Source organism: Chaetodon trifascialis, chromosome 4 (assembly GCF_039877785.1).
Source record: "Chaetodon trifascialis isolate fChaTrf1 chromosome 4, fChaTrf1.hap1, whole genome shotgun sequence".
NCBI classification, from domain to species: domain Eukaryota; kingdom Metazoa; phylum Chordata; class Actinopteri; order Chaetodontiformes; family Chaetodontidae; genus Chaetodon; species Chaetodon trifascialis.
Window position 1 is genome coordinate 28,823,505 of NC_092059.1, and position 25,298 is coordinate 28,848,802.

Consider the following 25,298-nt stretch of genomic DNA (forward strand, 5'->3'; position numbering starts at 1 on the left):
AATGGCAAAACAATATACATCCAACTGAGAACTGAAGCACACTTATTTTCTTACTTCGTTTCAACACTTTTCAGTAGACAATAGTATCTATTCTTCTCTATATAATCAAAACCAAAACTATGAGTGCCTTTAGAGACCAGCTGATCACCACTGGTGATCCAGCACAATGCTCCAAACAGCACACTAAACAAGTAGGAAATAACAAACTAAGAGATTTGATACAATTAAAACAAAGAGCAAAAAAATATTTTCAGGTAAAAAACTAATTCCAAAACTTAAAAACTTGGGATCTTATTAACACAAACTACAGATCATTGTTAGACCAATTCAGCCATTACCAGTAGGATGAGTGAAGTGAGTAACTTCAGGTAATCCAAGCATCGCTTTGTAGAGAGTGAGAGAGTGGCGAAGGAAGTAGTCCTGCTCCATACACACCAGCAGATCCCTCGGCATGACCCGCGTCACTCTATGAACACCTTGTCTGGGCATCAGAGTCACCTGACACACACGCATGCACATGCACACACACACACACACACACACACACACACACACACACACACACACACACACACACACACACACAGTAAACAAAATTATCTGTGCAATTATAAGACTACACACACTATGTAAATAAGCAATAATCTACAGTGAGCTGGTCATCATCACAAAACAAGCCCAAACAGCGGACTGAGGACCCTGACATGAACCTGCTGGTCTTATGACATTATATACATATATATTATATACATATATATATATATATAAAAAATAACTTCCACAGTTTTCAACAGAAAATCTCCTAATTCAACCTGAACAAATCAAAGTTATTGCCAAGGATGTTTTGAGTGTGAAACCATTCTTGACCTTGATAGATGCTAACCAGATGGCAGCGCAAAAGTGGCAGCTAGTTACAGCAGCTCCGACTGCTTTTCTTTGTCTGTGGTTTTTTGTGCTTTTCTCATGTTTTTTCTGTCACTAGTCTTGGTTGAGATCATGGCTACATATGGATGTACAACTGGTCAGATGAGTGATTTGCTTTTTACTCTGTTTTTTGGATTACTGAAACAACACCGGGAGATCCATTCAGTCACGGCTCCATTGTTTACAACACGAACGTGCTCCCAGTGGAAAGACTGGAAATTCCCATGAAAATAAGGGGAAGGAAGAGGGAATGCAGAGCTGGACCTAAGTGCTGTGACAAGAAAAGACAGTATAAACCATCCGTACTGTTACTTATCACTGTCTCTTATTATGGGGAAAGAAAGATCTCTCCCTAATAAGACTGAAGAGCTAACGGCGCTAACCAGAAGAGAAGGAGCACTGAGAGTGTAGCATCACGTGCTTCACAGAGACTTGGCTAAATAAACACACACTGGACTCGTATGTTACACTGCACAATTTTCTGGTGGAGTGGAAAAGAGCGACCGAGTGCAGTGAGAGGAAGGGTGGGGGCATAGCGATGTTTGTGAACAACAGATGGTATATTATTTTGTATATATTTTGCAGTGCACGCGGGGAGGACATCGGCAATTTAAAAACCTGCATTACACACTACATTAACTTGTGTGTGGAAAACATTGTGCCTACAAAGTAGGTACAGTGTTTCCCAAACAACAAACCCTGGGTGTCCCCGGAGCTGAAAGCACTACTGAAAGAGAAGGACAGGGTCTGTAGATCAGGGGACAAAAATGAGCTGAGGAGGGTGCAGAGGGACCTGAAAAAGGAGAAAAGGTGACAGGACAGCTATAGGAGGAAGCTGTAAGAACCCCTTCAGGGGAACAACACCAGAGAGGTGTGGAGAGGCCTGAAACCCATCTCAGGCCACAGCAGTGACAGCGGGACAGGCACTGAAAGCGGAGTCCGGGAATGGGCAAATTAACTGAATCTGTTTTCCAACAGATTTGATTCTTCCCGCTTCAGACTGCTCAGGGACTGTGCAGATCAGCTCTGCAGAGTTATTCTACACATCCTCAACAAAACTTCCTGTGTGGTTCCAGCCCCAAAGACAGCGCATCGCAGAGAGCCCAGCCACTTCAAGCTGGGCGCCTTAACTTCTCACCTGATAAAGACGATGGAGAGGATCATACTGAACCACCTCCATCACCTAATGGACCCTCTACAGTTTGCATATTGACCATCACTACGCAGGGGAGAAGCTGGAAGGAGCTGCCACTGCCAATAGACTGCCACCTAGCTGCATGGATCATCAACACATCCTCACCAACACACCACGTCAGGCTTTGTGACAATGTGTCTGGTGTGGTGGGGTTTGCAGCACAGGGGCTCCGCAGGGGACAGTGCTCTCTCCTTTCCTCTGGACCCGCTACACATTGGACATCAGACATAACACCTACAGCTGTCAAATCCAGTTCTCCGATGACAAAGCCACCGTTGGACGTGTATCTCAGGGAACGAACTGGAATACAGGGAGCCATCACCAGCTTTGTCAACCGGACTGAATCACCTGCACATTAATGCCAGCAAGACAAAGGAGATGGTGATAGACTTCCGCAGGAAAGTGCCACGGATTACAGCGATGAACAGCCAGGGTTTGGACTTTGAGACTGTCCACCTCAACCACAAACTGGACTGGAGCAACAACACAGATGTCCTGTATAGGAAGGGACAAAGTCGTCTCCACCTGCCAAGAAGACTGAGGTCCTTTGGAGTATGTAGGACAGTGTTAGAAACTTTTTATGACTCATCTGCAGTTTTCTACGCAGTGGTCTGCTGGGGCTGTGGAAGCTCTGAGAGGGACAGATAAAGACTGAACAAACTGGTCAGGAGGAGCTGGCTCTGTCCTGGACTGCCCTCTGGACAACATCAAGGAGGAGCCAAGCTGACATTGATCATGGATAACCCATCCCACTGCTGGTCCTTCATCCCAACAGCTGTCAGACTGTTTAACTTCAGCATCATTTAATGTAGCACTGTGTTGATGCTGTTTCCCATTTCAGTACAAACCTACTGTTTTTTGCTCACATCCATTACATCTTGTGCAATTTTTACAGTGTTGTATATTTTTTCAACTTTGCAACAGTACGAACACTGTATCTATTATCCATATTTGACTGGGGCAATTCAGTGTTCTTTTTTATGCAACTGTATTTCCTCCAAACATATGGCATTGGTAGATTTTCATTTCCAAAAAAAAAATACATAAATAAATAAAATAAATAAAAATTATAATCTGTACATATACATAGCTGATTTTTTATTTTTTGTCCTGTATGCTTTTTGTCCTGTATGCTTTGATCCTTCTATGCCACTGTTTTTGCCTATGTTCTAATACTTTGCTGGCTGTAACAACTTCATTTTCCCAGCGTTTCCCCAGTGAAGTTTTATCTTATCTTATAAAAGTAGTTTGAATATTCAAAGTCCACAACTTTTTCCAGGTCTTTCAACTGTATCTCATGGTTTTCATTACTGAACGGACTTAGCTTAGTTGCCACTGAACTGGTTTAGTTCTCATCATGAGATGTAAATATATATCTTACAACATAACAGATCAGTGGTGTGGCGCCTCTTACACAGAGTACAAGGAGGAGGATAGAGAGAGGTGCCCAGCAGTATAATGAGGGGCACCCAGGGCCAAAGGGTACAAGGAGAGGATGATGACAATCTCACCTCACCTCAAGAACAGAACAGACACTGCTGACCCGAGAGGGACCACTAGATGCATCCCACTGAGTGTTCAAGTCACAAGGAGTCTTAACACAAACCGTTCAACACCTTAGATCTCTGCTGGTACAGCCTAAAGACAGGACCCACTGAGAGTAACACTGGAGTGGTGTATGACATCACATGTGACAGCTTTGACATCAGTGAAACAGTGAGGACCCTGGACAAGAGACTGAACAAAGACCAGAAAAAGGCAGCATCAACTGTCTATGAACACCAGTCGAAGGCCATAAGGCAGTCAGTGGATCACATCTGACACCAGAGAGCATCTTTGAAAAGACAGAAGCCAGAGACAGAGCTGACCATCTCCAATACACAACCAGCCATAATCCTGAGACTGAAGTTCCATACCTAACTGAGCAAACTGCACCCCCAGAAGGAGATTGTGAGACATGGTTTAAAGCTCTGGAAAAAGACCCTGGACCCCACGTTAAAGGGATAGATTGGGTTTTTTGAAGTGGGGTTCTATGTAGTAGGTGACATTAGGCGCATGTCCAGTTTGGAGATAGGTACCCTAAAGGTATCCTCTAGTCTCCAAAGTGAATGGCATTTCGTCATTGCGGTCACAATCATTCACTTTCATTTTCTTGTATTGTTTGTCTCTTCCATAAACTGCTGAAAGTCAGACCCAAACAGCTGATCTGTGCATAACACAGTGGGTTGCATGCATAGGAATATGGATATTCTATGGTTGAGAAAATGTAATACCAGAGGAAAAGGCTGTCTGACGGCCAGGTAAAGTGTTGAAGATATTCTTAATATTGCACACACTTTAACTGATGTTGATTATTTTTTCTGAAGTGGGCTCTCCTTTAGCTGGCTAAAATACATTTTGCTGCTGCTCCTGTCCACAGCAGCATACTGCTCAGCTTCCTATGCTAGTGGGCATACCAACCGCCATCTACTGTAGGTAATACAGTGAAAATGGATAAGTACCTCAATCAACCCTACTTGGGTTAAATGACCCTCAAAGATTTTAGCCATTACATTTTGTTTTTTAACAAAGAAACTAATTTGTGCTTTTAATAAGGAAACAATGTGAATATTAAGATTACAAAGAAATTCTAAAAACTAAAATGAAAGTGGTTATGTTATCTTTAAAGTTTAAAATGCTTTTGCTTGAAAGTAACCCAGCAGGTATCTGTCTGAGCACGAGCAGTAACATATACTCAAGAGGGATGTTCAAACGAGTTTCCACTCCAAACACCGTTGCCATCACTCCTCCATAATTCCTGTCATCAGTGCGTGCTGTGCCAGCTGAGGTAATGCCTGTGAGGAGGTAAAGGAAGCCCTGTGGCTGTGTGTGTGTGTGTGTGTGTGTGTGTGGTTGGGGGGGATGCAGGCAGCCAGCTCCACTGCTTATGCAGTTCAAAGGCAGTGGGAAGTGTGTGCAGTTAACAGTGTCCTCATCTTTAAACCTACAGCCTGCAGGGCCGCAGCTTAAACACACACAGAATAAAAGACTCAATGAGCTAAACTAACAGTCTCATACATGCTAACTGTGGTAAGCTGAAGGCTTCCTGTGTGTATGTGTGTTAGCTGAGAATGGTTATTTTACCAACATGTGAAAATGCTGCTTTTTTTATCATCTATTCATGGTTGGTGCTACACAATCAGTGTTGCATAATGTTTGTGTGGTGTTTTATATTTGTTGTTATTTCGCTTGCTGCTAAGTCCTTTTTACTGAGGTGTTTTTTCTGTCTTTTTGTCTCACCCCCCTGGCACTATTTAAATGTTTGATGCAATCAGATCAGCCTCATTGTAGCTCAAAAAATTTGAGGCTTTTTCTTCCTTTTATTCTAGCAAGAGCAAACAGAAATGCTGTAAATGCTCAAACAGTGGTCAGGTACACAAAACTGGTCAAACGCCTTGAATTTGGGACATATAAGAGATGGGTCTTTTAATAAGCAGTCTTATATTTTAGTTAGAAGCCTCCGTTTTATGAAGTGCTCCTGTTTTAACAAAGCAAACTCCATGTTTACCGGTCGTCCTAAAAAATTCAGTCTAAGGTACATTTCCACAACACTAATTCCATCAGTTCAACAGTCATGTCATACTCACCACAGGTTTCTCTTTTTAACAGAAATACTGTTTTCATTCACTAATTCCAAACTATTCTGTAGTACTTTGCCATTTTTCTGTAGAGTGATAAGCTCGCGTCAATGAACCAGCACACATCCTGCACAGGTATTTCACATAAGCCTTGCTGCAGTTCAAACCGCCTGGCAGGCTGAAATGCCTGCTAGATGTGTTTCACTGTATTCCCTAACGCACATACGTAGGCATTTTTCTGGCTTTGTTTTCAGACTGATGCCGACTGAAGACAGCACGCAGACCAACCTGGCTTTCAGTCTGCTCCAGTGGTCTCTTCTTGCGAGGCCCGATTGCAGCCAGAGCAGTGAGGTTGGCCTTTTTTTGCTGCAGCTGAGCTTCTTCTATTTGTTTTAACTGAAAAGAGATGAGAGGCAAATGATGAGTGAAAATAGAGAATAAAGAGTTATGCAACTATTCACACATTCTATTCCTGTGTATACTCACACTTAAAATCTACTTGAGTGAGCACTTCATATGTTGCACACCAACTGCAGAATGCCATAACCTGCATCTTTTAGACATTTCATTTCTAATCAACATCCAGTCTGTTAGAAATAGCTTCTGCAGAGGTCTGGATTTTGCTGGGCTGTCCAGACATACAAGCGAATCATCAGCAAATAAAGCCCCTTCTGTTGACCTGGTGTCATTTTTAATCCTTTTAATCGCACAGTTTCACCTTATTCTGTGTGCCAAACTGTGAGGCACAACTCCCCAGGGTGCTGCGGGGGAGTTACAGGAGTGGTGCAGCGGGAGAGACATGAGGCAAAGATACCGTGAGGTGAAAACGACAGGGCGTTAGTTATTGTATTTAACTTTCGCAAGAAAGGCCCGTTTCACAAAGACCTTTTCAGCAAAGCCCTGAACAAAATCTGAGGTTTGAGAGTTTGGTCAGTGGTTCATAAGACATTGTATTTCAACCATTCTGGCTGTGGCTCAGATCATAATTGATGGAAGTGATTCCTGAGACCATGACAATTACATTTAAGTCATAATAAATCAGAAAAATTCGCTGACAGTATCTCTGACTCAGCTCATTAACATGACTTCCCAGCATGAGAAAGTTATAGTGACTGAATCCCAAATACCAGCTTCACACAAACTCTGTTAAAGCTGCTTCTCCAAACACACATTTTATTCACAACTGGCTTTAACTCCAACTGGAGAAAGAGCCTCAATTAAAGTCACATCCAATTAGTGCCACACCCACTCAAGCTTTGAAAGTGTGTGTGTGTGTGTGTGTGTGTGTGTGTGTGTGTAGGTACAAATCGACTTGGCAAAGTATAGTGAGTGTATGGTGATACGCTTAAGAGTGTGTGGGGGTGGCAGTAGCAGGTCATGTAAAATGAACAGATCTGTTTTGCTGTGGAGAAACCTCTGGGAGCGTGATGGCTGGGAGCTACACAGCAGCTTGAGAAGGAAAACAAGCCCTACATGATGTTACTGCCGCCTTAAATAGCCACAGTTACCAGTGCCTTTCATCTCCCTCACACATGTCCCTGCCCTGCCAAGCAAAAACATTACACACACTACTGTATTATTAAATGAACAATTAGCGTGAAAGATCGCAGATATTTGGCATGTTCCCAAACAACAGTTCCTGGGAGTTTCCATTTGAATCAAGGTAACAGAAGGTAACAGCAAGTAATTCTAGTCAATGACTATGACCCGCTGCTTTGCAATAGGAAGCGCAGAGTTTGTATTAAGAGTTGTGCACTGGTCATTGTTTACAGTCCGATTAACAACCTCTTTCACACTGGACAACAATTCCAAAGATAATCTCTGTCAACACGTACCTGCATGAATGAATGCAGATACATTTTTAAAAAAGCTACTAAAGCTAAGCCCCTGTTAGATGACAGCCTGTATGTCAAGATTGCATTTCATTTTCAGTGCATTCCACCTCCTTTGCTCTCCACGTGGCTGCTTTAGCTTTACACAGACTGTGTGGTTGAGTGTCAGAGCTTTCTCCAGAATAAAACGCATACACACCTCTTTGGCTCTCTGCTTGAGCTGCTGATACTGTGGATTCTCAGTGTGAGAACGACTCTGTGATCACAGACAGACAGATGTTGACTTAGTAAGCAGCATTTAATACTTTAATCTAGGCAAAAATGAAATGTCTACAGCCACAGTGATTTACAGTGAACTAAATGCCAGTGTGACTAAAATGCCATTGCAATTTACACAAAAAACAAAACTTCATTTCATAACCATACGACTTTCCATTTGTATGTGCAGTAATATTTCTTTGCTTCTAATAGAGAAATTGTGGTTTAAGCCTCATTTCAGTGAAACAAGAGCAGTGCTACTTTCTAGCCGAGCCTAGCTTACTCTGGCCAAACGCAGCAGTCTGTCCCTCTCCTCTTCATCTTTTCTCTTCTTCTTCAAACTCTCCACATCCTCCAGGAAGCGAAGCTGGGAACGTACATCATTCACTTGGGCATGCCAAAGGTCCTCCTGTCGCCACAAACACACAAGTTAGAGGCCCTTCCATTCAAAACCAAGTTTGAACCTTTTTAACTGTCCACATGGTGTATTCTATATGCTGCAAGACATATTATGAGCAAAATGAGCAGACAACAGTATGCCCAAGCTTCTCCCAGTTGGAACTGCAGTGTACCACTGATGGTCTCAAGCATATATGCAGACAGACATATATAAGAACTAATCCTGTCAACTTGTGGGGTGGGGCTACAGTCAATCGAGGGGTATGGCTTAGGAGTGATGACGAAGAAGGTTACGGCAAACATTACTCAACGCAGTCTGTCAGATAACTAAGCTGCTGATGAGCAGTCAGAGCTGCAGGTGAGCTGAGGAGGGGTGGGTGGAGATAGAGGTGGGGACTACTTCGATACCACATGAAGGTAAAGGTGTCAACGTAAGGCATGAAGGGAGTTTTACTCATGAAAAAAAACAAAAAAAAAGGGCTACCTGGTCTTTAACAAGGCAGTGTAATGACCAGCACAAGCAGTGCTAAGACCGTTTAGCTTTTTCCTGACAATGAAACTGTCTTTGTCTCTCTGTGTGGTATTTTGGTGCCAAGTGAAGAGCGCATGGTGCACAGGTGGAGGAGAGAGAGAAACAGGTGGGAGGGTCAATTAAATGAGGCTGAGCAAAGAGAGCTGGTGGGATTGTGGGGGAAAGTGGGTCTTAGAGGTCACATTGTGAACAAATGTCTGAGAACCACATGTTTGTGGTGCAATGTCAATCTGCTGCCACTGTGAAATGAGATATAACAGAATTAAAATGGAAATGGCTTCGGCAACATTTTTTATGATCTGTTTCTATCATCATTACCATCTGTGCTAATTGAGTATCAGTGCTAATTAATGGTAAGACAAACACTCAAAGTGCTGCTCTGCAGGCAACATGATTTCTGGCTCAGTGTTTCAGAGCTCTGAGACCCGTCGTGTGACCTGCTGTGTTTAGTAATCATCACATTCTCTGATCTGTACTCCTTATCGCTCAACCCCTTTGCAATTTGCCGTCACACATATATGAACGTAGCAGGTGGACACGCCCACACAGTCTGTTGAAAGAACATTTCGTGACATAAAAGATAAAGAGGTGTGTTCTTACAATAAGAAACATCCATCCATTTTCTATGCCGCCTATCCCTTTCGGGGTTGCGGGGGGGCTGGAGCCTATCCCAGCTGTCAGCAGGCGAGAGGCGGGGTACACCCTGGACCGGTCGCCAGTCGATCGCAGGGCAACACACAAAACAAACAACCATTCACACTCACACTCACACCTAGGGGCAATTTAAAGTCACCAATCAACCTAATGAGCATGTTTTTGGTCTGTGGGAGGAAGCCGGAGTACTCGGAGAGAACCCACGCATGCACAGGAAGAACATGCAAACTTCAAACAGAAAGGCCCCGCCCGGGGATCGAACCGGTACCTTTATGCTGTGAGGCACGCGCACTACCTGCTGCGCCACCGTCAATAAGAAACATTTATTGTACAAAACGGAATCATTTAATATTTAGTAATAATATCTTTGTAAAAAGTTTTTTTTTAACAAATGAGAAAAGTATATATAATTAATAACAAGTTACAGAGCAGATTTTTTCTGGGTCATGATGGCAGCTGCTACATACAGTATGTATGAGTAATTTTTCTCAGTATGAATGAATATAAATCACTGATTCCTAAGAAAATGTGACAGTTAACGGGTGCTGCTGCTTTCGGTTAGGGTCAGACTGCTGTACCTTCAGGGCTGCCTTGCGGCGTTCTGCCATCACAGTAAGCCTCTCTATCAGCCCACGGAGACACTTCTGCGTAGCATGGGAAACCAGAGCTACCACCTCTGGGCCGACATCAGTTACTCCCAGTGCCTGTCCTACCCCAGGACACACAAAACATCTGGCAGTAGTACCACAAGAGGAGCTGAACACAAAGACACATTAGAGTTAAGCTTAACTATGGAAATAAAAAAAATATATATATCTGATTTTCTGTTAGCCGAGAGATGAGTCTGCAGACAGCAGGGCACCTTGCTGAGAAGTTGGAGGTTTGGCTTCTTACGTCCCCCCTGATGGTCCCAATAAGTCAGCAGATTTGTGCTAGTTGCGTTTTGGAAATAAAGTCACAGGTCTGAAAAGTTGCTAAGATGGCAACACTGTGTGTTTGTGTGTACAGGGGCAGCTGTGGCTCAGGAGGAGAGTGGTCGTCTGCCAGGAGGTCGATGGTTCGATCCCCGGCCTCGGCAGTCCACATGACGAAGTATCCTTGGACAAGATACTGAACCCCAAAACTGCCCCCAATGCTGCGCCATCAGTGTGAATTCATAATAATTCAGTTTGTAAATTGCTTTGGATAAAAGCATCTGGCAAAATGGCTGTAATCCATGATAGGCATATGTGGTTAGAGGTGGGGGTGCGCAATCTTCCAAAACATAAAAAGGTATTGCTTTGCATGTAGAAATAGCAAAGCTGTTTTGTCACAACACTGAATCTCGCTCATTAAAATTAACAGTGCTTATATTTGAATTTCTTGATCAAAATTTTTGCTTGTGTAGAAGTCGCTGGGATTAACAAGACCAGTAACCTTCTCCTCCGTCTCTACAGCTCTACTGTAGCTCTTCTTCTGTGGGCCTGTGTCGCTGCACTAAATGTACTGCTTGGTGGACAACAATCACACAACCAGAGATTCTGTTGTCCACTAATTACTTTTTGTTTTTTAAAATCAGGAAAATCAGTTCAAGTCAGACATATTTAAATATCTCCAGTTATAATGTCTAGGGAAAATAATTAATAAGATGTGAAAATATTCTGGCTTTACACACTGTTTTCCTCTGCTGCCTCTGTGATGTAGACCCTCCCTCTCATTCTTCTGATATTTTCACATCTAAGTCTGTGAATTACGGGTTTATTTCGACCAGACCAGAGTTGGTGGTGATGGGTTGAACAGTTACGGTTTCTATAAATGCAGTCTGGTGACTTTGGCGAGAGCGATATAGCAGCTTTTTCTCCTTAAACAAATAGGATCTGTCTCTGCAGCAACCCTCTCCATCGTGTTCAGACACTGAGAAAAACAATATGAGAATGAATGTGAAAGGTCCTGAGTCTGCAGGAGTGGATGACAGACAGGAGTTACTGCAGTGTTGAGCCAGCAGTAATCACGATACAGGCGTCACCTGGCAGTGGGCTTTGGCACCATTTGCTGGGTTGAAGGCCCCAAGGTGCCGGGGCCTGGGCATGGCCTGATGGTAGAGATGTAGTGTTCCACCCCATGCTTGGGGCTGGAGGCTGTATGAGGTCTGCAAACTCAGCTAGGAGGCAGAGAAACTCATCCATGGCTGGGTGCATGCTAGCCAGTGTGATGGTGCACCAACAGTCCATAGGTGCACAGGAAATCCACAGAGGAGGGGGATAACCACTTCAGCCGTAATGATGTCCCAGCTGAAATGTTGCCCTGCAAAACACAGCGTCCCCTATGTATCGATGGGGCTGCCACTGGCAGTTTCCAGTGGGGCCGTGCTCGCCAGTAAGCATGTCCATTTGCAGTGGATGTTCGTCTGTGCCCTCGTGTGAGAAGCAGACTGCTCGTACAGCCGACGTTCATGGCACCTAAGCACCAGTCCAAGCGTTTCGTGTCCAGCTGAAATTGCATGGTGCCACACTTCTTGGCCTTTGGTCCAAACCTCACATGGTAGAAACACAAGGTGATGGCCTTGCATTTAATCCCCACTGTTGTGGTGGTGACAACAACCAATAACTGTCTCCATCGGCAGTAATGAAGTGGCTTGGGCCAGGACCATCACAGCTCATCATCCTCCTCGACTAGTGACAGTCAGTGATGGTGGTGCTGGCCAAAGCAGGCCAATCCTGAGAAGACAGCTGCTGCAGAAACAGTTCAACGAAAAGAAAGTCCAGTTTGTGTGCTCTGGCAGCTTGAGCAAAACTGCGTTTGTCGAATTGTTCGTCTCTGCAAATGTCGAGATTGACGAGGAACCCTCTCTTTCACCCACATTTATTCACACATCACAAAGTCACCCACATCACGATGTCATAACCTCAACTGTCAGCATTTTAAATGTGGTCTGGCACTGTTTCCAAAAACATAATCCCTAACGAAGAAAGTATATTAGGTTTACTTTGATTGTGTGACAGCAAAGAGAAACTGCAGTTTAGTGATGTCATGCTGTCTGTTTGTGGCTGTTAAACGACTTAAGTGCTGTGCAGTATGAAAAACAAACCTGCAGCAATACTGATGTAATTAATGCTTAACACAGAAAATGTTAAATAAAACGTTGAGTCGAGTCAGTGAGCCAAGCTCTGCCTCAGCATGGCTCTTGTACCTGTATGAAGGATTCGGCTGAGTACCGGGTTCGGTGAGAGGAATGGCTGATCCTGGCAGGACTGCACCACAGAGCCAACCATGGTGGTCAAGATCTGTGCGGTCTCCTCTCTCAGGTTGACTCCAGCCATGGAGGCCACATCATTAATGTCATCATCTTCTCTGGGAAACACACACACACACACACACACACACACACACACACACACACACACACACACACACACACACACACACACACACACACACACACACACACACACACACACAGAAATGAATTACTGCTTTGTGGTAGACTGGCTAAATATACCAACTGCATGTTGTACTTGTACAATCCTGAACTGTAAATAAAAACAGAAAGATCCAAAGTTATTTGGAGAGTAGCATTCCATTTAGCAGAGTCTGTGTTTGTGGTTAACAAACACCAAGATATTTGAGTTTGCTGAAATTGTGTCACTACAGGCTTCTGTGAGAGGCCAAGACTGCATCTCCACATGGTTTTAATGTCTATATACGAACACTTTCTCTAATGAAATCTGATCATAGTGCCCTTTTATCTGCATCTGGTATTAATCAGCCATCTTCTTAACTCAGTTCTGTCTGCACTGTTTGAATCTCAATTTGCATATAAGATAGATAAGAAGGATTTGATTTCTGATTGCAATGTGAACTGCACACCCGCAGGACTTCCTCCTGATCAAGGTACAGGCTTAACATATCTGTCACTCTACAACACAGGCTTGCACAACAAAATGCAAGCTTGGTCTCTTCATGCCACACAGTGAGAAACTATTTTGTATGGTGGCTGAGGTGAGGTGGAGGAGTTTCACAGCCTGAGGAGAGAGGCTGCTCTGTAGTCTGGTGGTATGACAGCAGATACTGTCTCGCTTACCAGATGAAATCAGGGTGAACAGGCTGTGGCTGCAGTGGGTAATGTCTTTTACTATCCTTTGGCCTCTGCTCACGTCACCTCACCAATGTCACTGATGGATACCAATAATGTTCTGTGTGCTTTTAATCACCTGCTGCAGAGCCCTCCTGTGGAGGTGCATCATGTCAGTTTTTAACGTTTCCACTCAGGACGTTTTCTATTACTCCACTGTAAAATTTAACAAGAACTTGGCATGTGTACAGTCATTTCTCAGCTTTCTTTAACAGGGTGGGCATGTGTGATGTCCATGGCAGGTTCTTCATGATACCAATTCCCAGGAATCTAAAACTGTTCGCCTGCACCACTGCAGCTCTACTGATAGGGGTGTGTCCTTGCCTCCTTTTCTTGGGGCATATTCACACCTGCCTTGTTTGGTTCGAACCAAACAAAAAACAAAAAAACAAAACAAAAAAAACTGCAGACCTTTTGGGCTGGTGTGAATACACACCATCGAACTCTGGTGCGGACCAAACAGCCGGAGAGGTGTTCTCGGTTCACTTGATATGTGAAAGTGACCACGCTCAGTCCGACCCAGTTCCAAAAATTATATGCCTTTTTGGACGCAACAGGCTCCCATTGCTGTGGGCATTATGTTGTGCCAAACGCCTCTGATGCTCCAGAAGTTCTGCAAACGTTTGTAACTGTATGAAACAAATCAATTTAAGCACAAGTGCAACAAGCTGAATCTCCATAATCTCCATAGTTTGCTTTCACCGGCGCTCCCCCCTCCCTCCTTTTTTTTTTTTTAACGCATTACCCCACCCCGACGGTTTTGTCAAATGATTTAACGATCTTTGCACATGTGGGTTTGTTGACAAATTCTGGGGATCTTACGAAAACTGCAACGTGAAAAGGAATTGCACCAAACCAAAAAAGAAACATTGTATTTTGGTCCGGACCAAAGACAGTGGACCAAAGGACGTTCTTGGTCTAAATACGCCCTTAAAATCAACAGTCCGTGCCTCGGTTTTGCTTACATTGAGTGGTAAGTTGTTCTCTGTGCACCACTTGGGTGTCATTCCAGTTCTCTCCATGTACTGCAATCCTGAGTGTACAGCATGAACAGGTGGGGATGAAGCACATAGCCCTGGGGGGTTTCAGTGTTGAGCAACAGGGTGAAAGAGGTGTTAGCACAAACCTGAGCTGTCTGGGCCTGGGGTCTGTTTGTGAGGAGACCCAATATCCAGTTACAGTCTGTGCTACTCAGGTCTAGATTGAACGTTTGCCAATGAATGGTTGTGCTGAATGCTGAGCTGAATTCAATAAAGAGCATTCTGATGTAGGTGTTTTCAAGGTGTGAGGATTGAGTGGAGTGGAGTGGATCCGTTGGTTCTAAATGCAAACTGGTGAGGGTCCAGGCTGGCTGGGATGTAGTTTTTGATGTGCATGAGAACAGGTTTCTCAAAGAATCGGGTAATATACAGTATTTAGATAGATATAGCATCTTAATGTCTGGATCGCAAAAGACTGAACTCAATGTAAGGGCACAGTGCAGCACCTGGATGGTGTACAGCATGCGCACACTTCAGTTACTTTCTTGTGCACAATTTAGATTAAATAAACACAATAATTAGCTTTGCTAATGGTGAAGTATTTCATGAATACTTAGTATGGCATCCCAACTTGTTAACGTGTTGCTGGCATCAAAGTCAGATATTAACAAATATCAATTAAATTGATGAGGTAAAACATCAAGTATATTCTCTTTGTGCTGCATATGTCAAAAAGGATTAGCAAGTCGTCACATTCCTTTTTCTAAAGATACACAGCGTCCCAACTTTTTTGGAATCAGGGTTGTACATGAAACACACTTTCTCAGACATCCGGTTTGGACATGCAGTGGTAGGCTGCGTGGCATCAGAGCTCTCGATAGTCAAGTGTAAAAAAACCCCCGAAAACTCAAATATCTAGAGTTAGAAATTATACCGACTGTAATGTGACCGGGGAAAACTTGGAATGGGAAGGAAAACTCGAATCACTCGGGCTAAAAACATGACGACAGACGAAATGGAGGAACCGCTAGCTAACCATGTAATGGAAGAAGAGGGCGGCCATGAAACAACACACCTCGCTGGAAGTGAAGCGGAAATGGGCTCGGATCTAGAAATCATCAGCGAGGAGATAAGGGATTTAAAATCAAAAATAAAAGACGCCCTTCGCTCATTTGGTGAAACGCTGAGGAGCGACGTGAAAAAAGACTTGGATGATTACAAACAGGATATAAACCAACAACTTAGTAAAGTCGCCACTGAACAGCAAATACAGAGCGGCAGGATCAATGAGGCTGAGTCGCGGATTGAAAAGGTGGAACATTGGGCACAGGAGGCTAACAACGCTCTTCTCATCTCACGGAGTGAACAAAAAGCTCTTCAGGATAAGTTAATTTGGAATCCAGATCAAGGAGAAATAATCTCTGTATCTACAGATTTACAGAGGGAGAAGAGGGTGAGCCGTGGCCAAGTTCGTTCAAGACCTGCTCAGACGTGAACTCCACCTGCCGGAAGATTTTAATTCCCAAATTCAAAGAGCGCATTGTTAAAGAAAAGTGACTATCGGAGGTCCGGGTTACTATAGTTTCTTTTTCAAGTTATAACGTTGGACTCATTTAGAATGACTATACTGTAATCCTCACCGTAGGACTTATTACTAAGTCAGGCCCCTCTTTATTTAAGAGGGTTTTCCCTAGATCCACCAACGGGATCAGACTGTGGGAGGATGGAAAGCCTCAATTGTTGGGAAGTTCATCTGTTATATTTGCTCTGTTTGTTCCATGCCACCATTTTGGCATTGTTAGTGGGGCTACCAATGTTTTTTTGTTTTGTTTTTTTGCCTTTATTCTTATTAGTGATGCAGTGTAACGATGTGAAAACATGTGGCTTAAACAATACAATTAAAAGAGGAAAAGTAATGGCAAAAATGAAGAAAGAAAAAAATCAAGTGATATATTTACAAGAAACGCATTTAAACGCATTAACAAAAACACGAAAAATTGAGAAATTTGGATTTAAAAATGCCTTTTTTTAGCTCATTTAAGAAAGGTCTATCGAAACTTGTCAGCACCTTTCTAGCTGAATTGGGGATGTTTGATGTTTGGAGAGAACTCCATCCGTTAGAGAGGGACTACACACATTACTCTGCCCCACACTCAGTGTACCCCAGAATAGACTATTTATTTTTTTTGTTTTTATAACACAATAGACAGATATAGAGTACAGGAATGTAAAATAGGGGTAACTGACTTGTCCGATCACAGTATTACTTACCTCCATATCCATCTAACTAGGAGAAATAAAAATACATTATGGAGATTAAATGTGGGTATGCTGAATAACTGGAAAACACAGGAGGAGGTTAAGAAAGAAATTAAACGCTGCACGGAGGACAGCTTGGACAGCCCAGTGGATTCTACCATACTATGGGACACGGTTAAAGCTGTAATGAGATGGAGGTTAATAGCGAGGGCAGCTTACCAAAAAAAGACTAGAGAGGAAGACTATAAAAAGTTGGTTAAACAACTAATAACACTGGAACAGCAAAATAAAAATAAAAATAATAAAGATGAACCAGCTTTTCAACAAATAATTAGTGTGAGGCGGCAGATAGATGACATCCTAAGTCAAGAGGTTGAGAAAAGACTTTCATTAAACAGACCTATTATGAATCTGGCTCTAAAGCAACTAAATATTTGGCAAGAACACTTAAGGTCCAGCAAGCTTCTCACACAATACATAAGATTAGAGACCCCGTAACGAATCAACTATTTGAGCCTGAAGAAATAGAAAGGGTTTTTAAAGATTAATATGAAAACTCATACACCCAACCCACAGCAAAAGGAGAGTGTGAAATGAAAGAATTCCTTGTCTCTTTAGATTTACCTACTATTGGAGAAGAGCAAAATACAAAAATAATTTCCAGCATAACTAAAAAGAACTAGATGTCACAATTAGCAGATTAAAATAAAATAAAAAGCCAGGTAGTGATGGATTCCCAAGCGGGTGGTATAAAATATTTAGGGAGGAATTAATCACGCTACTTCTGAATTCTTTCAATCTGACTCTGACAGAGGGCAAACTGCCCCCCTCTTGGAATGAGGCCAATATTTCAGTTATTCTAAAGCAAGGCAAAAATAAAGAACTCTGTGAATCCTATAGACCTATTTCAATTCTAAATGTGGATTATAAGATCTTTATTTCAATAATTTCCAAAAATTTCAGTCAGGTTTTATTACAGGCAGGTGGACTCAGGATAACATTAGACGTATCCTCCACATAATAGATCAGATCCAAAAACAGGGCCTGAGAGAGTACTAGTGAGCCTTGATGCAGAAAAGGCCTTTGACTGTGTCAAGTGGAGGTTTCTGTACCGGGTTTTGGGAAAACTAGGGATTCATGAACAGATAATACAATGTATCCAAGGCCTCTACCAAGAACCAACAGTGAGGATAAAAATGAATGGATCCCTAACTGACAGATTTATTTTACAGCGAGGAACTTGCCAAAGGTTGTTGTTTTAGCCCTACCTTGTTTGCTATATTTATTGAACCGTTGGCACAATCAATCAGACAAAATAACAACTTAAAAGGAATCCATATAGGAAAACAAGAGCATCGGATAGGGCTCTTCGCTGATGATGTTATTGTGGCTCTCAAAGACCTGGATAGGACATTTCCTAATCTGATGTCGATATTAAAAGATTATGGTAAATACTCAGGCTATAAATTAAACATAGCAAAAACACAAATTCTTACACAGAATTATTCCCCAGGCCGAGAAATTAGAGAAAAATATAAAATCAAATGGAATTCCGAAGTAATTAAATACCTGGGCGTGGTATTGGCAAAAGATCATATTAAAACATTTCAAATAAATTATAATAACATTAACAATAATATCAAGCCCGATATCGGGCGGTGGTCAGCCTTGAACATGGACTTTGAGACACGAATCGAAGTAATAAAAATGAATGTGGTACCGAGACTGTTATACCTTTTCCAATCCATCCCACAGATGATTCCAGAAACACATTTCAGACACTGGGACAAACTTGTATCTAGATTTATATGGCTGGAAAGAGACCGAGGCTCAGGTATAAGACTCTTCAACTACTACAAGGGGGGGGGGGGGGGGGGGCTATCCTTACCTAATCTGAAACAATACTTTTACGCAGCACAAGTAAATTTCCTGGTTTGTACATGCTGCCCTCTATATCAGGCAAGATGGAAAGACATAGAGGCCAAGACGGAAAGTTGCCAGATTCAGGCAACATTAGGGGACATAGGAAACAAATTGGCCCAACAAAGCAAAAATGAAATTATTAAATAAACACTGGTTATCTGGAGCAAGATGGTAAAGGAATACAATATGGAGGGAGTTATCAAATTATTAATTTGGCCCGCTCTAGATCCCAGATTCGAACTAGGAATCAGTGATGCTGGATTCAGACGATGGTGGGACAGGGGCATTACAGCAGTATGCACATTAACCCACAGAGGGCTCTTTAAAAATTTCAGAGTCACAAAGAATTTGACTAGAAAATAAAGATTTTTTCCGATACCTGGAAATAAGAGATTATTACGATAAAAGAATCAAACCAACACTGTCCTGAGAGGGCATTACAGTGATATATATTCTGACTGAAGCCTATAAAAAGAAGAGTAGAAAAATAATTTCAAAAATTTATCAAGGCCTTCAGAAACAGAATGGGATTAACACAGGATACATTAAAGCAAAGTGGGAGAAAGAACTAAACACAGAAATATCAGAGGAGGATTGGCGTTCTATGTGGTGTGCACAGCATTCATCTACAAGTTCAAAGAAGTGGAGAATATTTGGCTGGAAAAACTTGATTAGTTTTTTCATTACACCTCTTATAAAAAGCAAATTCTCTCAATTACAAGAACAGTGTTGGAGGCAGTGCGGAAACATGAACGCAGACCACTCCCATATATTTTGGCTATGCCTCAAAATTCAAAGATTTTAAATGTCTTAAATGAAAATGTGATTATTAAAAATGACTGGTATCTATGTAAAATACTGTTGATGGCTTGTAAAAAAAGCTATAAGAAAATGCTGGTATAAAACTGAGTCTCCAAGCATTAATCAATGGATGAACAGAGTGAAGGAAATGTGTTTAATGGAAAAGATGACTTTCTCTCTCAGATCTAGAGGAGCAACCTTTTCCAGGAAATGGGAGAAATGGACTGGTTTTATCAAAACAATTGAGGACGCTATAAATTAACAAGTAAAGAGGAGCCCCCGTGTTTTCGTCTGTGTTTTTGTTTTGTTTCTTTGGCAGCTTGCTGTCAACTTATTTTTTTCTTGAATTGAAAATGCTAAATAAAGAGTGTCAAAAAAAAAACAAAAAACCACACTTTCTCTGCTATTTCCCATTCGTCACACAGTGACCTTCATCATAACGAGTTATCTTCACTGCCAGATTATATGTTTCATATTGCACTTCACTGGACTAAGGATAGGAAAGAATGGTTTCCACTGGTATAAAAGCCTAAAATAGTGCCCCCTTTTCTATTTATTCAATCAAAAATTTATACTGAAAAAACAACCAAAAAAAAAACTTCACACCAGGGCTGCCTCAGAAATTGCATATTAACATAATAATGTGTGTGTGTGTGTGTGTGTGTGTGTGTGTGTGTGTGTGTGTGTGTATGAGATATTTTTAATGCATTTTTTTTAAGTATGTCCAAAACCTCAGTATGAACCCAGTGTGAGGTACATACCATTTCCAGCGAAATATTACAGTATGCAAGCACTGGACACTATGCTGGCATACAATCCCACAATGCAATGCAGTAGTGAAACCAACAACAACATTACAGACAATGGTGTAACGTCATTAATGCTTCAGTTTAATTAAAGATAAGGTTCACTTTGTTAGGTGTACTTTTGAAATTAGTTCATCTTTGCACAGATAACACACAACGTCTCCCTCAGGAGGAAAGTGACATAAGTTCTAACTGGTGTGAAAAGGTACACACTACTGTTTATTTATGCAGCAGTATGTTCAATGATAGTACACATACTGGGTATGTAGTGCATAGTACACCATTTGGTACATAGACTTTGTCTCATTGCACATCAAATATTCTGAGAATAGATGTGACCAGCAGGCCTTTTTCATTCTGTACCAATTCTGTCTGAAGATGATGGCAGGTGCCAAACATATTCATGTTGCTCCCGTGAAACAAAAATAAAACAGTTACAGACAAAATGAGACAGGTTTTGCTTTGTGGCACATTGTTTTCATAGGCAACTAAACAGAAGTATATTGAGTTTAGATTTTAGTTTAGAAGCTAGTAAAGTTGAACTAAAACCAAGAATCAAAATGAATCGTGATATTCCCCAAGGTTCCCACACTTAATTTTCACAACCGTTACCTGTGAGGTGTTTTCCTGACTGGAGCACTGTGTGTTTGGAGATGGGTCTGCAGCTCTTAGATATCTCATTTCTGGAATGGGCTAACGTCATCAACCCAGGTCTCAAAGTCACTCCTCGAGGCTGCTGGAAAACCTGTATTTTAAAGGCAATCATTAAGCATCAGTCTCAAACATGGCATCTGTGTCCCTCGTAAAGCAGCACCCAGCTTTACAATTCTGTTTCACATCAACAGCTCAGCCCTTTGACAACTAACAGAGTTGTTCAGCAGTAAAAAATGATTTACTTTGACTTCTAGAACAGGGGTGGAGTACGTACGCCAATTCATTCACAACCTATACTCAGAAATATTCAAAATTTCTCTAGAAAGACTTTTTTTTGCATCTCTCTGGGTAAAGACAAGCCAGTGTGCCTAAGTTTATGGACATGCTCTCGCATTGATGAAAAAGGCCAATCTCAAGAGTCATTACAGCTCAAAACATACTAAACTGAATGAGCTGCAGGGACAAATTCAACACTATGTCAGACATTGGGAGTCCAGCAAGCAGCTTTCATATGCAGGCAAGTTCTGTGGTGAGCAAGCGAACAGCTGAGAAGCTGAAACTTCATTCAGAGGGAGAATTCGTACCTTGTTGCTGCTGTGGAGCTGCTAGTGCTGGTAAGTACAAATGGGCAGGGAAAACACTGCATGTCCTACTCTGCCAGAACAAAAGCTGCTATGACATCTGAATATGGTGATTACTGAAAACTCCTTCAAGCATTTGGCTAGAAAAATGCTTACTCATACACCTTTTCTACTATAAAAGAAACACTGCTCATCACTTCAGACAAGCACACGTGTATTTACCTGCTGGCTGGTATAGAAGTTCTGTGCTGTGGCAGTGCTGGACTGCTTCATGGTGGGCGGCAGAGTGTTGGGGTTGCGAGTGGAGGTTGAGGCCTGTTGGATAAATAACTGGGGGTCTGCAGTAAGGCACCGGACAGCAGGAAGACTTTTCTGGTAGCAATGAGTAAAACACGTGAAAAGTTGTCATGTTATGAACCACATGGAAAAAATAACAGGCTTTCTAAACAATCTAATCTTTTTTTCACATATGCAGTGAAATGCTCGCATGGTAGAATCCTGTTGGCATTAAAGAGAGCAGCAAGCTGCAGCAGGAGCAGACTGAGCTGAACACGGTAAAGTTTGAATCTGATACTGATCAGCTTTATTTCTGCCAATACCAAAACCATTCAAATACTCTCGGCTCAACCCTGGCACTGATCCCTGGGACTGGCTTGGGACATTCCGAGTTAAAAGTCTACATCTTTAATTTGAATCATAAACTTTTAGACATTCTGAGACTTTCCAGGACCTGCAGACACCCAAAGAGGCGAGCATCATGTGTGACTGAATCTCTGCTCACCTTCAGGAAAGGCACCAAGCAGGGCTGTGGAGTGGACTTCAGCTCATGATAGAGCTGTTCTGTAAACTCCTCTGCTTCAAGCTTTCCTTCCTGCAGAGAGTAAAGAGTAATATTCATTGTATCACTTGGAACATACTGTTCAAAAACCCCCAAAACATTTGGCCAGTATGAGAAGAACAGGGATTTGAAAAACTAATTCAAACTCAATGCCGACAAGCTTTTCAGTAAGTAACTTCTTTCAGGTCTGGTTTAAAACAATGAAATGACTGAAGGATTTAAGATACTTTTGTTCTTTTCAAGTCTTAATTTGACATTTTTATTTCAGACATTAGAACATTCCATTATTCAACTACTGTACTGAGTGAAACCAGCTCCTGTGATTATGCAGAGGGGAGACACACCAGCAGACTCCTGACGAGTCCTCTCACGTTGTTAGCCATGTTGGCAGACTGGGAGTCGCTGGACGCCAGCTTAATCAGAGTCACCAGGAAGTTCTTGCACTTCTTCACACTTTCCAGGGTCTCCTGTTGGTGAAATGTCAGCCAACAACCAATCCTGAATGTTACTGTTCATTGGTTGGTTATTGTAGAACTTTTTTTGCTAATTTGCAGGTGATGCATTTGTGTTCAAGCAAAAGTGGATTCTTTGTGTCACTACCACTGCTACTGTCAGAAGTCCATTAAAGCTGACACATTCTGCGAATGACTGACATAATTTAACAGTTGTCACTACCCAAATCAGTGGCGCATCATGTAATGTGCACAGAAAAACTACAAATCATGACTACATGTCCAACACAGAAACTGTAAACGAAGATCAAGAAGAGATCCTCACACAACAATGTGCACATTAAATGATTAAACACACACAGGAGATGATCAGCATGAATAAGAAATCTACAAACTATGAGACTTCAGCAGTTTGAACACAAGAGCAAGGCATGCACAATCAACAATGCATGCTGGGAAAGTTTAGCATTTGGACTACAAATGGTGCCAAACCAGAGGCCTGGTCAGGCATCATCTCCTCTTTGCAACCTTGCTGAACTGTGAAAGGATTTCGTTTATTTTACTTAAGCTCATGTAACACTCCGCAACTCTCAAATACAACAAATCACAAAGCGATACAACATACGAATACTTTCATTTTCTGAGCATTAGTTATGGAAGCAGTACCAGTAATAGTCCAAAGGAATACTTGCTATCACACTTTTGTTTTTGCTTGTTTTTGATGGTTTTTCTGTAATGACAGCACAATAATAGAAATGGTACTGTGGAAGGGATGACTGGCTTGTTTCTCTACTGCCTCCATGTTGTCCAGTTTCAGATAATAATTTGTTTTCTGAAATTCGAGCTGACTGGGCTCACCTGAGTAAAAGTGGCTGGTGGCTCCTTTTTGGTCTCTGTGATGAGTGCCTGAATGCGAGGCTGGCTCCCGCGCTCAGGCACAGCACTGAGGTTCTGGACTACAGCTGGTTTGGGAGTTACACCAATCACCTGAAGAGCACAATATAATCCATCACTGATAAAAATGAACAATGCTATGTAACAGGCATGTACATACTGATGACAGCCACTGCTGAATGACACAAACAAGACTGGCTCGAGCTGTGTTGACCTTCTCACGAAGGCTGTAATTCCAGTTGAAATGAACTTTGATTCACTGAGCAATAATGATTTAGTTTTTTTTTTAAGCTAGTAAAGCTAGTAAAACTCAAGCAATGGCCACATTCATCACTTTTTGGCAGATTTCCCTTATTATTATAAATAAAACTGAACTGTCATCTTGATCATTATTTATGACAGATGAGGTCATTTGCAGGAACAATGCCAATGACCACACGCTTCACGACCTGCTGGCAGTGGCTGTTGTGTAAACCCACTCCTGCACCTTGACCACAGCCATCTTCTGGACTGGTGCTGGTTGGAAACTGGGAGGGGCTGCCATCCTGATCACTGTCACCTTCTCATTACTTTTATTACCAGCTGCTGCAGATACCTGAATGCCAGACATGCAAGCCAGTTAAGACCACAGGAGTATCAATAAGATGGCACTACATTCATCCACATCAGCATTGAATAAAATGAAAGCAAAACACACAAACACACACCTGTGGGGCCAGTATTTTGGGTGCTTGACCACTGATGCCTCTTGGTCCTTGCTGACCCTGTGCCAAAGCCTGATGGGATACCAGCATCAGCTGACCGCTGTCACTGCAGATCAACATCATACCTGCCAGAAAGAGAGTCCAAAACCACTTTAGACTGTAATGAACTGATGTGATTTGTCCTGAAACGATGGGGTACATCAAGGAACAAACACAGCACAGACTGTGTGTGGTAGACATTTAAATGGGAACACAAAATAAAATACAGTCTACTGAATATAGAAAAGTGAATACAAGATGACACAGTGGCCCAGCCTGTAAACATGAGTTGTATACAAACAGTGGTGTGGTGCAGCTGACCTGGTGGTATCTGGATATTGGCTGGGAACGGTGGGGAAGCAATCTGTGGCCGCTGAGGGGCCGCAGTGACTGCCTGTGGCCCTGCTGCCTTTGGTACAGTTATCATCACAGTCCTGCCTTGGGATGCGGCCTGGTTCAGTGAGCCCACCTGGCTTAAAGCTGGTTTTGTTACCTGTGGTTGGCTGTTAGTACTCACTCCTCCTCGAGCAGCAACCTTTGCGATCATCATTACAGAAGGAGAGGAGGTGTGTCGGCCTGGGCCCGAGGAGGCAGCGGGGGTGACTTCTGGTGGCCCTGAGGCAGAGTGGCCCTTTGAAGCAGCTGCTGCTGTGGGTGAGGGCTGCACAGCAGTGAGGGCTCCACATTTAGCTGGAACCTGAACTATCTTCACTTGAACAGAGGTGTCATCACACCCTGCTGCCCCGCAGGACTCCAGCTTTTGGGCTTGGAGCACCACTTTATCTGTGGCCATAATTCTTTCGAACAACCAGAATTTAAACAGAGGAGTTTGTATGTTTCTCAAC

General features: G+C 42.4%; 1 protein-coding gene across 1 annotated transcript; it reads right to left on the reverse strand.

Moving 5' to 3' along the window:
* Positions 1-294: 294 nt before the first annotated feature.
* LOC139330750 (transcription initiation factor TFIID subunit 4-like) lies at positions 295-25,246 on the reverse strand. The gene is made up of 14 exons (XM_070961845.1): positions 24,775-25,246; positions 24,418-24,539; positions 24,198-24,305; positions 23,675-23,803; positions 22,709-22,831; positions 22,308-22,397; positions 21,737-21,898; positions 20,904-21,027; positions 12,581-12,736; positions 9,990-10,120; positions 8,110-8,235; positions 7,768-7,824; positions 6,025-6,132; positions 295-498 (listed from the first exon to the last, which is right to left on the reverse strand). Exons 1-14 carry the CDS (start codon positions 25,244-25,246, stop codon positions 328-330), a joined length of 2,079 nt encoding a protein of 692 aa, XP_070817946.1. The 3' UTR covers positions 295-327.
* Between the last annotated feature and the right edge of the window lie 52 nt (positions 25,247-25,298).